This window comes from Nestor notabilis, unplaced genomic scaffold (genome assembly GCF_000696875.1).
Source record: "Nestor notabilis isolate BGI_N333 unplaced genomic scaffold, ASM69687v1 scaffold27991, whole genome shotgun sequence".
Taxonomy (NCBI): domain Eukaryota; kingdom Metazoa; phylum Chordata; class Aves; order Psittaciformes; family Psittacidae; genus Nestor; species Nestor notabilis.
In genome coordinates, this window is record NW_009915575.1 from 1 (window position 1) to 16,460 (window position 16,460).

General features: G+C 43.0%; 1 protein-coding gene across 1 annotated transcript; it reads left to right on the top strand.

Moving 5' to 3' along the window:
• Positions 1-372: 372 nt before the first annotated feature.
• Positions 373-13,209, top strand: KLHL36 (kelch-like family member 36). Its single transcript, XM_010024221.1, has 4 exons — positions 373-432; positions 4,214-5,287; positions 6,128-6,285; positions 12,497-13,209. Exons 1-4 carry the CDS (start codon positions 373-375, stop codon positions 13,050-13,052), a joined length of 1,848 nt encoding a protein of 615 aa, XP_010022523.1. The 3' UTR covers positions 13,053-13,209.
• Positions 13,210-16,460: the final 3,251 nt, after the last annotated feature.

Consider the following 16,460-nt stretch of genomic DNA (forward strand, 5'->3'; position numbering starts at 1 on the left):
CCGTGCCGGAGCTACCCGGGGCTCGGTGTCGGCCGGGGGTGAAGCGTGTCCTGGCGTGGCCGTGAGAGGGAAACGGTCTTGCCTCTGCCCGCTGTAGCGAGCGCTGGTGAGTACACAACTTACATCCGTAGTACACGCGGTGGTCTTTGATTATACCCCGACAGCCAACTTGTTGACACGACCGAGCGTTAATAACAGCATCAGACAGCGATGAACCCATCCTTTTTTAGCTCGGGTATTTTCAGATTGGGATGTGCACGCCTTCCGAATTGCGCTATTTATTCATCGCGCCGTGGTTTCAGCAGCCTGAAAGGGTTGGTGTGCTGCTAACATCTTTGCTTTTGTTCCAGAAGCACTGCGGAGCAGGCTGTCATGGAGGGAACCAGGCAAACCAGGATCTGTCGTCCACACAAGATAAGCGAGTCCTCAAAGGTTTGTATGTTTTGTGTTGCAAAAAAACGCTCAGATTACACAAATAACAAGAAGGATCGTGTGTGTATGTGTGTAGTAAGGGCTTTCCCTTGAATGAACTGTTCTGGAGGGATGTGCCTATTCAGAGCTTTTAAAAAGAGGTATGAAAATGGTGATCTGTCTGCTCAAATATTTTGATAGAAAAAGTTGGGATTTAAAAAAAAAATAGGAAAAATCAACAGCAAACGGGCATCTGCTCGTCGTGACTCATAACTCAGAAAAGAAACCCACATCATCGCAGCACAGTGCTTTCTCTGCACCAGAAATTCAGTCACTGAAGGTAATGCATTTATTTTGGGGATTTTTCACACTGATCCGTCTCGCAGAGTTCAAGGGAGCCACAGAAGCAAAGCTGGGATTGCTCTTTAGATTTAGTCTTTGTTTTCTATGAAATTGAGTCTAGATCCTGCAAACAGGGGTTATCCCAGATGAACTCAAGATGTTTCGTTCGGGTTGTGAGGCTGGTTTTCTTTGCCCAGCATCTTTGTCTGAACAAGTACATTGATTTTAGTTAGGAATCCAGAGAAGTCCACCTTAGGTAGCTCTTTATGCAGGTCACCAGGATGATGGCCTAAAGTGTACAAGATGTACATATCAACTGCAATTATTATGTTCACATTGTTTCATACCAGTAGAAACCGCTTTTCTTATCTGGAGTGAGCACTAGGTTGCAGAAGCTACAGAGCAAGTACCTTGTACTACCAGCAACGGCTAGAAAAGAGAAACTTTTCAGTGCTTGTGTATCTGTCTAATCAAAGTTGAACGAGACAAATCTAATTTGTATCACTGATGGGTAGTGGTACTGCATTAACAATCTGAAAGAAATTAGATCTTTGAATCTGAAAAGAAGTTAAAATACTGCTCCGATACAATTGATAGAAGATAAATGGGGCTAATTTTTAAATGCATCCCTACCAGTGTAATCTGTCCTTGAGTGCTGATCCTGTCTGCCATTTAAGTGGTTTGGTCTGAACGTAATAATAATTCATCACATTCAAAATTAATTAACTAGACAGCATTGTTTTATTTTCTTGCTGAGACAGCAGCTGTCACTATCTGTTAAACTTAAAATTACTGGATAAAGCTAAAGCTGTTCTACAGAATATAAATAGCTTGAGAAAGATGTTCATGTTTAGTATAAAATTAGTGTGGGTTTTGGAACGTGCATCTTTCAGCTTCTGTTATTTTCTCGCTGAACAAATGAACTTGCTAAGAGGCTGAAACATGTTAATGTATTCTGAGGCCATCCAATGCCATACATCACGATTTGATGCTTGATTCCTGAAGCAGCAGCATTTCTACATGGCAACAAGGCTTTTAGGAGTACAAGTTGTCGGGCGTGTGTTTGTGGTCAGGATGATGCTGCTGTCTCAACATCCAGCCAAGTAAATGGGGATTTCTGGCAAATCTTATGTTCTGGTGTAATCTTGTTATGCACGATAGTGTATTAAGAGAATATTAGAGAGAAATGATCAGCCGATTTACAGAGACGAGAGGGAATATGTAATCCAATAACTGTCCCCCAGGAGGCAGATGCACAAGAGGGTGCTATAAGATGTTAGTTATTGTCTGTTCATCCACTGTCCTTCATCATAGTTGCCACGGATCTGCGGTTTGTCCTTTACCATATTTATTCTTCTTCCCATCTCCTCCATCCCCTCGTCTCTGCTTGGGCTCTCGTGTGATGCCCTTTTCTCAACCTCAAAAAAATGAAGATAGAAAACTCTGTGGTCCTTAAACCCTGTATTTTTTTTCTGTTACAGATCTCTGGCAGTTTTCCTCCTCAGTCGAAGTTACTTTGTTGTTTATGCCATAGATCCCTTTTTAGGTACAGAGATGTGATGAGGCAATGGGTATAAGGGAAATTAAAAAGTTTTGGCCCAGGAAACTTGTAATTATTTAAGCCTGTTCACTTAGATTGGTTTAACTCTGTGCACCTGCGTGTACAAAGTTACTCCAACAGAAGGCTTTTTGGCAGGTTAGTCTCCATTGTTTAGAGAAGAGCATATGCTGGTCTATCACACTAAGAGCAGCACGTTTGGTTATTAATGTGGGTCTCTGGTGGAATGCCTGTCACTGTACCACCGACTGCTAAAAGGCAGACGTAGGAGGTGAGGCTCCCAGTGTTGGTGTTAGCTGGGGAAGATTGGCTGCCATCGCGTCTGGCCAGTGGTGAGCAGCGTGCCTCAATCCTGGTTATCTCATCAGATAGAAGCACAATTACCAAATTATATACACCAAGTGCAGATCTAGAGCAAGGGTTGCATGCAGGGGAGAAATCTTGGCTCTAGGACTTGAACCTTTCCCACCCAGGTGGGTAGAAGGTTGTCTCACCATGGTTTAACCAACCCATTATTGGCTTAGCCAGACAGCACTAATCATATGCTTTCTGTTTGGGAAACCAGGAAAGCCACAGATAGTTAGGATTTCTAGGAGAAGCAACAGTTTGGTGAAGGAAAGGTTGAATGCCTGAGAGCCATGAAGAGACCTCAGGTCATCTGCATGACTGTTTGCAATGTAGATATGGGCTGAGATGCCTTTCAGGATGTCACTTCAGGGAATGCAGCCTGCAGGCATGGAACTGGGCAAGAGCCGGGGTCCTACAGCCAGAACTGTTCAGAGCTAACTTGAAGATGTGCTTCCTTTCCACCTCCTTTCATTTCTCTTGCATGTTCTTACAAGCTCTGCAACTGCCTGGTTTGGATTTAGTAATTAAAGTTATGTATTTGCATTTAACTTAACTTGACTTTTATTAAGAGACATCACAAGGTAACTGACAGTACCATCAAGCATTCCATTCCTCTGGAAGGATGGCCCTAAAAGCTGCATTGCCTGACATACTGGGGTGACCAGCCCCTTCAATACGTGTTCTGCAGGGCATTCAAGGGGTAACAAAACATTTCCATTTTGGTTCTTCTTAAGACTAGTAGTGCGAGTCTGTGAGAAAGAGGCAAACGCTGTTGCCTCAAAAGCTCTGTGGCACGTACAGAGCTGGTGGAAAGAATGTCTGGACCAGACGCATCCCATAGGGGCTCTTAATGGACATGTTCTGAGGGCATTTTCCCCTTTCTTTAAAAGAAAAATACTTAGTTTTTGTTTTAATGAATACTATTACCTTGGCTTCTGGAAGCAAGTAGAAGTCTTATGGGAGTAAGTTACCCACATGTGTGGCTTTGCACATAAATAAACAGCTATTATTTTTGAATGCAGTGTGTGTGCCTGTAATAACACAGAAAGAAAGAGGGATTTTACCCTAACAAGCTTGGAAATGGAGAGTTCTGAAAAGATTTAAGAGGGGGTAGCTGTCAAGTAAGCACTAACCCAAACAATACATTTAGCGAGTAACTCAGTTGAGAAGAACTCTGTAAGGAGTCATTTGGGGGACAAGTAAGAAAGGAAATGTCAGCAAGATGTCTCAAAGACAATGAGTGGAAGAGTTTCAGAAAACTGTGCCTGTGTAAATCATCAGGGAGGAGGTTTAGATGCAGCACTGTGGAGGAGGTGGGAGTAAATTATATATATACATAAGGGGAGTAGGAAGCAGTGAAAGTCTGCATAGGCCTTTCAACGTGAAGGTGAGGGGGCTTGGGTGCTTGTACTATGTTGCTTGCCAACCGTTTCAAGTCAGAATTAATCATAAATGTGCACCACAATTAAGCTTTCTCTCGTGATCTGATGGGGAAGTACTTTGGTATCTTCTTGGTGAAGATAACACCCGCCTAATAGTGTTTGTTTATTCCAGGTGTACAGGTGGGATGACCACTCCAGTCTGGTTCTTCAGAGCCTGAACGAGCAGAGGCACCGAGGCCTCTTCTGTGACATTGTGCTTGTGGTGGATGAACAGAGAGTCCCTGCCCATCGGAACCTCCTCGCCGTTTGCAGTGACTACTTCAACTCCATGTTCACCATTGGTATGCGAGAAGCCCACCAAAAAGAGGTTGAACTTTTTGGAGCCTCTTACATTGGACTCAAGGCTGTGGTGGATTTCCTTTATGGCAGTGAGCTGTCTTTAGATGGAGGCAATATTGACTATGTGCTCGAAACAGCTCACCTGCTGCAGATCTGGAAGGTGGTTGACTTCTGCTGTGAGTACCTGGAGAATGAAGTCAGCGAGGAGAACTATTTGTACCTACAAGAGTTGGCCTCTATTTACAACCTAAAGCGCCTTGACTCCTACATTGACTCTTTCATCCTGCAGAACTTCGGCACACTGTCTTTCACCCCGGACTTCCTGCAGAACATTTCCTTGCAGAAGTTGTGCCAATACCTGAACAGCAGCAACGTGCAGCAGGAGTGTGAGCACGACTTGCTGCAGGCTGCCTTGCAGTGGCTTACTCAGTACCCAGAAAGGGAGAACGAGGCTTACCAGGTTCTGGATAACATTCATTTTCCTTTGATACCTAAAAGTGATCTCCTCCATCGAGTCAAGCCTGCTGTCTGCTCTCTTCTTCCCAAAGAAGCAAACTGTGAGGGGTTCATAGAAGAGGCAGTGAACTATCACAACAATGTCACAGCTCAACCAGTGCTGCAGAACAAGCGGACAGCCCTGAGGACCTGCGAGGAGAGGCTTCTCTTTGTGGGTGGGGAGGTTTCAGAGCGCTGCCTGGAACTGAGCGATGATACCTGCTTCCTGGACACCAAAAAGGGGCAGTGGGTAGCAGAGACCCCGCTCCCAGCCAGGCGAAGTCACCACTGTGTTGCAGTCTTGGGAGGCTTCATTTTTATAGCTGGAGGCAGCTTTTCAAGAGACAACGGAGGGGATGCAGCTTCAAATCTCCTATATAGGTATGATCCTCGCTGTAACCAGTGGATAAAGGTGAGACTTGAGCTGTATTATTTCTCTGTTTAAAGCCCTTTATGTTTATACTGGTTTGTTTTCGGAAGGGCAGGGCTCATTAGAATAGCCAACATAGCAACTGGGAAGTTTTTTCAACATTGCAAATGGGAATTCAAGTTATTTAAGCTGAAAAAGCAGCTACTTGAATCCTTCGTGGATTCTTTGTGTACAGACACAGCAGAAGAGTTTGAGGCAGATTTTCAACTTCACTTGAGATTTGGATGCCTCATCTGTGAAATTCTTGGTCAGCATCCACTTGTAACTCTTTAGAGTACTTGGGGAATAATGCTACAATGGACTTAGAGAGGTGATTGTTTAGTTCATCTTTCTCAAGCAGGAGCACATACAATTAAATTAAAACTGGGTCTGATGTAAAAAGAATGTCTCTGATTCTTGTCAAATGTGTCTGTACTAAATGTCTCCTAGAACAAGCTATTCACTTCCAGTCTGCTGTAAAACCCTGTGTCCAGTGCAGATTCTAGTATGACCCAGTAATCCCATGTGGTTCAGTTGTGGTTTTGAGTAATTCCAGTGTATGTTTCTTGCAGAGTTTTGGAAGAAGGACTATGTGAGACAAAATTTACAGAGTAATCTGTCTCTTAGATGCTTCCTGTTGTCCCTTTTTTTGGAAATGAATGCTATGTAACATGCTATTGCAGAAAAAATCAAAGTATTTTATGAATGTAATGGTCAAAGCCAGTAGCTCCTCTTTCCAAATACATGGGAAGAAGCAACTAACCTATCCTTAGACATGAATATACTTCAGTCAGCTTGCTTACCAGATGTTTGAAGATGTCAGCATGTTGTTCTTTTTGACAGGTTGCCTCCATGAGACAGCGCCGTGTAGATTTCTACCTGGGAGCTATTACTGACATGCTGGTAGCTGTTGGTGGCAGGAATGAAAACGGAGCGCTTTCTTCAGTCGAGACTTACAGCCCTCAGAAGGATTCGTGGTCTTACATAGCAGGCTTGCCCAGGTAATAGATATGTTTGGAAAGCTATTCTGTGTTTGAAGAACACTTGTAAAGAGAGCTGATGAATGGGTATCTCTAGAAAGGAGGCAAGGGGGTATGAAATCAACATTGCATCTGCGAGTAACAAACCATACCAGCATTTGGTACTTGAGCAATCAGCTCTTCCACAAAAGCGTGCCTCATGTCAGCTTGGTTGGCTGTAATACTTATGCTGAGATACACCTGAAGGGCAGGAGGGAGAGTTCTTATAATTCTGCTTTAATGTTCTTAAAATGTTTTTCCTGAGGTCACCCAGGAACTGAATCTTTTCAGAGGCACTGTTTATATCCTGATCAAAGGCTTTTATAATTTATTTGGCCTTACTTTGTCACCTTGCTGTGAGGGTTTTCCTTGTGAGGTATTTCTGGCTGCTCAGGTTGGCTGTTGCAGATAAACCACATTGACCTGTATTGCAAATAGGTAACCCTGGCAAATGTGGCCTCTCTTTCTCTCAGCCTGAGTTAAAACTTAGCTGCTCTACTTCTGAGAGGTTTTAGTACTGCAGCTCTTCTTGTAACAGCAGCACAGGACATTGCTAGTATTTTGAATCAATGTTTGAGTGGTGATTTTGTAAGAATGGTAGGATACCATTTAATTTGCAGCTATTCAGGTTTAGTAATAGTTGACATCCATGGAAATTACAGGAGTATTGGCTGTGTGGATGGTGTTTTCGTGTCTGAACCCCGTGGCGGCAGCAGCAGCAGCAGCAGCCCTTGCTTTCTTAATGGCATCACGAACAAGATAATTGCAATCTGATTTCTGAGTTGAGGCTTCTTTCCCTTGTTCCCTCAGCCGCAGAGCTGCATAGTCAGAGGCGCCTGTTGCTCAGTTCTATTTTGGGCTGGTGCTGCAATGCGAGTGTGATCCACGCTAACAGCTGGGCTCAAGTGCTCTTCAGAACTAGGGTGCTTCTATCCACTTCATTTCTGCTCACACAGGCAGATCGAGCAGTCAAGGCTAAACAACACACTTGTTTTCCTGGGAAGCTGTGTACAAGAGCATCTTCAGTTCTAAGCCTTTTTGTTAACTGGGGTGACCTGTGAGATGCCAGTAACATCTCATAGAAATTGTAGCACAGCTTTTTTTATCATTTAAACATTCTTCTAAGAAGTGTAGATGTGACCTGACTGCCTTGCATGATGTTAGAGAAACAGCCTTAGAACAGGTATGGATATTTTTTCTCATAAATGATCCCGGGGAAGCTTGCACAATTGGCTTAAGCAACCAGACTGCAAGCTGTCCGAGAAAAGGCAGTTATTGCATGTTCTTCCTGCTACCTGAGTGTAGCTTTGGGAACTTCACAGTTTTGGGAATTTTACAGCTTTGGGAATTTCACAGCTGCAGCATATAAAAGTGAACTTGAACATAGGGCATGTTAATTTTTCATTAGACTGCATAGCTGATCCACTTGGACTAGGCAAAAGTCCCCCTTATGGGGTAGACCTTACTTAAACTGACTTGGCTGGTCACTAAGCTGAAGGGTTGGGCTGTACAGTGACTGCTTTAAGTTATTGCTGCATCCCAAAAACATAGTTTTGCATCCTCTCTTTCTGCCTGCTCTGTCCTCATCCCATGCTAACTGTCCCTTGAGCCAGCTCAAGTGTTTCTTGGGAACTAGATAGTTTCCCAGTTTTCCATGCAGCTGCTCTCTTGCATGTTAATATGTCTTTAGTTAGATCTTAATGATCACTTAGTACCTTCAGCTTTTCTGTCTTTTCAGCCCTCTTTGTCCTTTTGGAGAACTCTTGCCTGCGCAGCTTATTGTTCGCAACAACCACTTCCCTGCACAGAAAGAGTAAAGCAAAAAGTATGTTATGCAGGTTGCAAAAGGCAAAAATTAGTACAGAGTTGGACAAAGGAAGGAACCTTTCTGAATGCAGGGGCAGGCTGCTTGAGCTCAGAGAGCAGAGCAGCTCAGGGAAGGGATCTGGAAGTCCTTTCATGATGTACCTCGCGTCACTTTGCAGGCAGTGCAGGAAGGATGAGAAAGAAATTTGTTCTCTATTCAAGACCAGAAGAAAGCATGTTAGCTACAGCTCCTTGTGTGTACTCCTACCTTCCCTTCAACATGCCCTTGAGCCAATCTGTTTTTCTCCCCACCACATGGTTTTGTTCCTCAGAGCGATTTTAGATGCTGTTTTCACTCAAATACCATCTTCCCTGGCCCTATTTTAGCAGCATCCCCGTGAAGGGGATAGGGGAAATCAGAAGCTCCAGTTCCGATTCCCTGATCAGGCAGCATGTCCCATCATAGCTGCCTCCATAGCTGCCTTCTTTCCTGCATTTTGTGAGGGTTCTTTTGTCCTCTTGGGTGTATGGCCACCAGAAGCAGGGTAGGGACTGCCTAGAAGACCATTCCCTGGAGTGATGGGCATGTGTTGAGGTCATTCTGGGGAGTAGACTTGTATAGTTCAATTTGAGCTGTGTGGAACTGGACTCTCAGAGATAGTATTTGTTACAGCTACCAGTCTGAGCATCCAGAAAATGGTTTTGTTTTTTTCTTCCAAAGGGTTAATGCTTGCCATGTTTGTGGAGATTTCCAGGGGAAAGGCTGTGGTTGCGTTCTTGATACACGCCTCCTGTCTGCTGCCAAATCCTGTGTCTGTGTTGCTGTACCCAGGCACAGTCACACTCCCCTAAGGAAGGGCTTTGCAAGCTCTTTTTTGTCTCTTCTTCTCCCAAGTCTCTTCCCACCCAACATGGTCAAATCAACTTGTTGTTTTGCCTAACCAGCTCCTTGGAAGGAGCTGAGCTGTTTTGATTGAAGTACTGCTGCCTTAGTGCAGAAGAAAACACAACCTCTTGAGGCAGATGCTTAATGTGGAAAACTTCAGCCAAGCTATCTGAAGGGTGGACCAGATCCAAGCCTGCTACAAGTGAATTTTGCCTGACTCTCATTAGGGTCTTTGGTTGTGGGATACTTTTCCCATTCTTCACAGAGGTCCTGTGTTTTGTTTTCACCATTTTCCCAGGCTCTTCGAGAGCATTTGCTGCCACAGTTTCTAGCCCGGAAGGGAGCAGTCGTGGCTGACAAGCTTGGCAGAGCAGGAGTTGGTGCAATGTGTTCTCATCTTGAATAGACCATGAAAGAAAGCCTGCTGCAGACATCAGTGAAATTAATTGAGTGGCCCTAGGTTAAAGTTTGGTGGAACAACTGAAAGCAATTGTGAGAGGAAATGTGTTGGGACAGGTTAAGGAGTGATGGTATCTGCTCTGCTAGTTGTGTCATGAATAACCTTGCAGGGTTGCAGCAGGTGGACACCGAGATTCAGAGCAACCACAGCTCACCTGGACTTTGGCTGGAGCAGGGCATTCCCAAAGCTTTATTGAGCCCGGCCAAGTGTTCTTCTGTGCAAGAAAATTAGTGGTAGATTCTATAGCATTTACTGAGTGGTGTTACTGGGTCAGAAACTGAAAGTTTGCAGCACTGTATCAAGTAAGTCATTCAGAATCGGCGACTGGCTCTAGCAGTTGTTCTAAACTGAAATTCTTTTCTCTTTAATGCCTCTGTCTTCTTCTGATCACTTACTGGTAACACTGCAGAACACTCGATGCTTTCTGTTGGAGGATGTCTGTACCCACTGTATTGAAGTTTCCTGTTGTGTTTTGTGTTTAGAAATGCCTAGGGCTTGCAGAGAGGATCCCGATTGATTTTTCTCAACTTGTGTATTATATTTCATTCAGTTTTCTATCAGTGCGAAGCAGGGTATGTGCAATTTTGGATGAGCTTTTCAGAAGCCAGGCAAAGTGAAACACCTCCAGCGTATTTCAATGAGTACTCTCCCTGCATTGAAAAATAACAAATTGATGGTCGATTTGATGCTTCAGATATGATTGCCTCTTTCAAATTACTTTTGTAGCTATTGCTGTTCACTAGGCATAGCCATTGACTGAGGCAAAAAGAAAAGCATCAGCTTTTTCTGTAGCTGTCTATGCTAGGCTGTATGCATGTGCTTGAGAGAAAATGTCTGTTTATTGTTTACCTCTACAGAACCCCACTTTGCAATTACTGTAGGAAAACAAAACTTCAACAGAGGTCACTCAAGTTTTCCTTAACTTGCTGCCATTTATTTTTAATCTTAATTAAAATGCTGAATGTAATGTGATTGTTATCAGCAGCACAATAATCCTGGGCTTTGTGCTGGATCCAATGTCATTGCACTGCTCTCCTGGCTCCTCAAAACCACATGTTACTTGACACTGCCTCTGCAGTGGAGCATGCTGCACGTCCTCCAGGTGGCTTACTGGTTAGATGTGGGTTTAAAATCTGGTGCAATTTGAGAAAGGAGATTAATTCAAGTTGTCCATTCCACTTCTCAGATAGACAGTCTACTTCTTAAGACCCATCCCTGTTTACATAGAGAAGCCAAAGACTCCAGCAACCACACTGGGTGCCACTGGAGACATAAGCTCCTGGTTCTTGTCCATAAGAGACCACAAACAAGGTGGAGCAGCAGCTATGCACACTTCACCTGTCACAGCTTTTCGGAGAGGTGTGAAAGCTGGAGAGCATTGCTGAGGGTGTGTCATGTCAAAGAGAAGCACCGAGCATGAGTTATGTGTTTCCATGTTTAGGCAGATTGTGAGCTGTGGAATTTTTGAGTTGCTTTTTGGGATAAAGTCTCATAACTGTGGCTAGTTTTCTCTTTTTTCTTTTTTAATTCTTTCATTCTTTTTCCTGTGTGGCTAAGAAGCAGTACAGTTCTGAAGTCATCTCCACAAGGTCTCCAGGGATGGGGCTCTAGTCCCTGTAGTTGAAAGGTCTGTCCTGGTCACTCAGCATTCTTAGGCCAAGTGTGTCAAGGATTTCTCTGTTTCTTTTAGCAGGAGCCTGTTAAAAGATCTGATTCATACAGCAATCAGGGATCAGAAGCTTCATAGGCATCTAGAATAATAAGCATCTTCTAGCTTTTCTCAGAACTGTTGTGCTTTCGGGGTAAATGTGGGGTTTCTTTTCTATTCCAGCTTTTCCTTTGGCACAAAAGTGCTTGGCACTTAGGTGTGTGGAAGAGCTTATGATACCATTTTCACTGCTGAGAGAAACTATTAGCAATGCGAAATAAAAACATGTTAGGCTTCTATCCACTTTGTTTTGAGCATGTTCAGACACGGTTCAAAAGCATTCCAGGCTAAAGTAATGCTAATGTGGCTTTGCCTGAAATAGAGGTTGAGTTGTCTTGAGTCCTTGACTACAACGGGTGGTAGTAAAGGCTGGTGAGTGCAGCATGAGGAGTATATTGCTCTGCAGCCCTATGGGTATTAAATTGTTTGGGCTTTTTGTACCAGTGTGTGAGCCAGTTTGCTGTGTCTGGTGCTGCAGCTACATCTTTTGACACCCCACACCCAAATAACAGAAAAAGGCATGTGTAGGAAGGGTATGTTCAAAGAAGAGAAGGCTGTCCTTGGCCTTAGCATTCTCCTTCTAATTGCTCAGAGGGGTTTGGTTGGGAATATCCTGGTGCGAAGTCAAGAAGAGCCTCAAAAATCAGGTTTGTAGTGACTTTATTATAGCTGATGAAAGGGTTTTCTTTCTACCCTGTGGAAACGGCACACGTGGTGTTGGTTCTGCCATCTCATTATGTCTTAATTTGAACGTGGACTCTGAACTATGATTGACTGGGGTCTGTTGCCTTGTCTTGGGGTGGCCAAAGAAATTTGTCACCTGTATAGAAGTGGTAAAGCAGAGGAATACTCGTGAAAAGGACACTTGCGTGTATCATAACAGCATATATACTGGGCTGTGGACATTAGTGGAAGGGGTAGGCAGCAATAGCTTTCTTGGCTAATAGCTACTGGTTATTTCCTCTTTCTGTCATAGCAGCCCTTGCTGAATGTGGATTTTTTCCTCTCTGGCCCTCTCAGGCTGGTCCAACCCAAGCACTGGAGCAGGAAAATGGGAGTGAAGGCCATGCCAACTAGAGCAGGATGGGTTACTTCTCTTGTGTGACACACTGGAGAGGATGCCGTCAAAAGTGACTGTCATACCTTAGCATTCTGCAGCACAGGGTGGAGCACTGTGGATGAGAATAGTTACTTGGTAACTAAGAGGATTAAGGATTCCTTTGTCCTTAGTTACTGTTTATTTTGTTCTTTAGTAACAGTCCCTGTTGAACACTGTGTGTCTTGGTGAAATCCATAAGCACTAAGCCAGATTGTTTCTGGTTTCCTGTCCTAGGTTTACCTACGGCCATGCTGGAACAGTCTTCAAGGAATTTGTGTACATTTCAGGAGGCCACGATTACCAAATTGGCCCCTACAGAAAAAACCTGCTGTGTTATGACTACCGCACGGATGTCTGGGAGGAGAAGAGGCCAATGATTGTTGCTCGAGGGTGGCACAGCATGTGCACCTTACAGGACCACATCTACTCCATCGGTGGCAGTGATGACAACATAGAAACCATGGCTCGCTTTGACATTCTGAGTGTGGAGTCTTACAGCCCTCAGTGTAACCAGTGGACCAGAGTTGCTCCTCTGCTGCAAGCAAACAGTGAGTCAGGGGTGGCAGTTTGGGAAGGAAAGATTTACATCCTCGGAGGCTATAGCTGGGAAGAAACGGTCTTCTCCAAAACGGTCCAGGTTTATGATAAGGAGAAAAACAAGTGGTACAAAGGAACTGACTTACCCAAAGCAATTGCTGGTGTGTCTGCATGTGTCTGTGCGTTGAAACCCAAAACAGACGACAAGAAGAAAAAGACAAAGACAAGAAAACATCAAGATCGAGGAAGATGACTACTCCTGGATAACCACCCTTTGATGGTGGGCTCCAAAAGGACCTTGTATTAAATAACTTCTATCTAACCTTGATTCTTTTGAGTGGGGGGGGGGATATTCTGAAGCCTCAGAAAATGTACAGTTGAATGTGGTTAGGGGGATAAGCTCATGTTTAACATAAGAACAACAAAAGAAACGAAAAAGCACCCCAACCCTCCAACTCTATAAGGGGTGAGATGGCAAGAGAGGTTGTGCTGCTCTCCTGAATGTTAAGGCTCAGTCTTTTACTTCTATGGTTCATGGCATTTCCACATAAGTTGTATAATATCAGTGTTTTTAAAACAAGGTTTAATCTGTGGCTGAAGTGATAACATCAAGGGAGAGGAAGGAGGCAGAGTACTGAGTGTCTGGTTTGAAGTTACAGAGCAGTTCAAAGGGATTTAGAAACAGCTGCTAAGAGAAAATTAAAGGATCTTCACTGTTGTAAATCTTGATTATTTTTCTTTTTTTTTTTTTTTTTTTTTTGGTAACGTTATATTTCATTTACAATATGTTCTTGAGTTGTAAGTATCAGATTTCTGGAACACGTGGGTGTTCAAAGAGGATATTGCTTTTGCTGAACGTAGGTCAGATCATCTTGAAGAGCAAATAACTCCACTGTAGAATCATAAAATCATAGAATAGTTAGGGTTGGAAAGGACCTTAAGATCATTTAGTTCCAACCCCCCTGCCATGAGCAGGGACACCACACACTAAACTATGTCGCCCAAGGCTCTGTCCAGCCTGGCCTTAAACACTGCCAGGGTTGGAGCATTCACAACTTCCTTGGGCAACCTATTCTGTACTCTTTAAGATATTTCTATGTGGCTGAAGAATAGATGGGGTTGACTCGGGCTTGGATTGACAGCATTGTGACTTGGAAATCTGGGAAAGGAGAGATGACTTTTGCATCCTTTGTGGCACTTTTCATATCTAAACAAGTTTTCCTTGGGCTTTAAACAGTGTCCTAGATTGAGTTAAAAAAATCTATTGAAGAACTGGAAAGAAGATTTGAGGATTTGGATGGAAACTGCACAATTTGCCTTCATAGCTTCATAGCAGATGGAACTGATAGAGCCCATTGCAAGTCTGGGGTTTGCTGAATAGGGTAACAGTGAGGAGAAGTGGCAGGAGGATCCCTCAGGTGGACTTGAAGTGGGAAGATATCCCTGCCCAGCCCTAACAGGAAGTAGAAGCTAGGATCCGCCTCATTTATCTCAAGGCTCACAGCAGTCACGGCTGGTAGCCAGTGTGAGCAGGAACCCATACTAGACTTTGCTGTCAAAAACCTTGTTAACCAAGGATGATTAATTAGGGTTTGGTAATCCTGAAGAACAGCAACTGGGTTTTGTACCTGAGCTAATAGCTCACACTTTCCTCCTTTTTTTAAGTTCAAAATGTCTTTCCCTGAGAGTAGCCTTTCTTAATGGGTTTGGTGGGGACTCGTCAGTCACTCACCAGTTGTGCAACCAGACACCTTCCCCAGTGAGACAGGTTCAAAAGACAGAAACCCAAAATATACTTGGGCCTGTGTTTGGGGTCCAGACAGCGCGACTGAAGTGACAATCGTCTGCGAGACCCTCTGTGTCACAGTATCCTCTGCATAGCAAGTAAAGAGATTTCCGACCCAAGTGTTAGTCCACCCTCTACAAACACAGCTGATTCTGCCACAGATACTAAAATTCCCCGACTGTCTGGCCAGCTTTCAGGCATTCACCCTGGGGCATTTCACAAATGCATCTCTGATTCGCAAGAAGTCAATCACCAGCAATCTGATACAACCACTTCAGTTATTGTAATAATGCCACAAACTAAATATTCCTCCTTCCCAAGAGAAGAACTTTATAGGAAGTTTTTAAAAGCAACTTTTATACTTTTTTATACCACATTTTGCTAACTCAGTCTCTCGTTTGCCATATATTCTGTTATTAACTGTAGAAGCTACTGCTTTGTAATCGTGGCCCCGCTGTTGCCATCAGGAGCTCATCATTTGATGACTCTGGTCTTTGTGTGGTTGCTCGGGATGCGGTGCAGCTGTTGGAGCAGCATTTACATTCTCAGCATTGTCAGGCAGTCGGCTGTAATTGTGACTATTGTAAAGGCCCTTCCCCGTAGCCCAGCTCGCCAGACATGCTGATAAACATGCTTTATTTTCAGCTAGTGGTGATCTGCGTGGCATGTGGGGGCTTTGGTTTAAAGTCCTGCTGGGGAACTGTTGATTGTTGCTGGTTTTCTTCCCCAGTCCTTCTTTCACATCTCCCTGGTGCACCATAACTATGTATTTCAGATTTGCCTTCTTTATTTTTGCATGTGGTGTACATATAGCTGATACCCTGCTACCCTCCTTTTTTAATTACTATTTTTTAGTTATTCACCTCAATAATTGGAAAACACTAAGAAAACATTTTTGCACTTAATTGCATTTGAAGCTCTCGTAAATTAAAGAACTCTTAGATACGTTATAAGAATGGATTTGTATTGAAAGGTACTTCTGAATAAGTTTCTGGAGTGCAAGGAAGTTAGAGGTTTCTTCTTCAGTGCTAAGAAAGGATTTAAGAAAACTAATTGAAATTAGTTTTGTGAAACTCCTTAAGGATTTTTTGGTGTTTTGTTGGGTTTTTTGGGTTGTTTTTTTTTTTCTTGTGTTTTTTTTGTGTTTTTTTTTTTTTTCCCCCCCCAAAAAAAAAAAAAAAAAAGGCCTCTGGAGTTAGTCTTTCATTTGCATTAATGGATTTCTTTTAAAGCCTTTGTACACTGCATGAAATAATGGTTATTCTTTTTTATCCTAAAAATAAATTTAAAACCAACCAAAAAAGAAAAATTTTGGTTACAACAAACTCATTAATGAGCTGTTTGAGTTTATTTTATAACCTGAAATCCTTTGCTATGTTGACTGACAACTACTTAACTTCTTTTGGTATTTTCATGTGTATAGAACATAAATTTCAATGTTTCTCTTAATGGGTTGTGTGTTCCTATATCCTCCCCTTTTAATGTGTTTATGTATTGCATTAACGTCTGGAAACAATAAATTCAGTTTAGACTATTGTATTCATCACTGTCTGTGTTGATTTAATGGAGGTTTTCCTTTTTGAGAAATTGGAGAAGTAATTTTGTAATTATTTTTAAGCGGCATTGATAATAGTGGAAACATTTTACAAGGCAGAAACTAAATGTAACAACGTGAAGTAGAAAATTAACTTGTTTGGCTAATCCACCTTTTCTGCATGGTGCTCCAAACCAGGCAGTCAGAAACTACTTTTCACATCTTTTGCAGCTGTGAGAAAAGACCTGATCCAGTTTATATAGTGGTTTCAAATATAGCACTTAATGGGGAGTAGATAAACGCATTAGGACTTCATAATATTAAACTTAATTGCAGAGGCA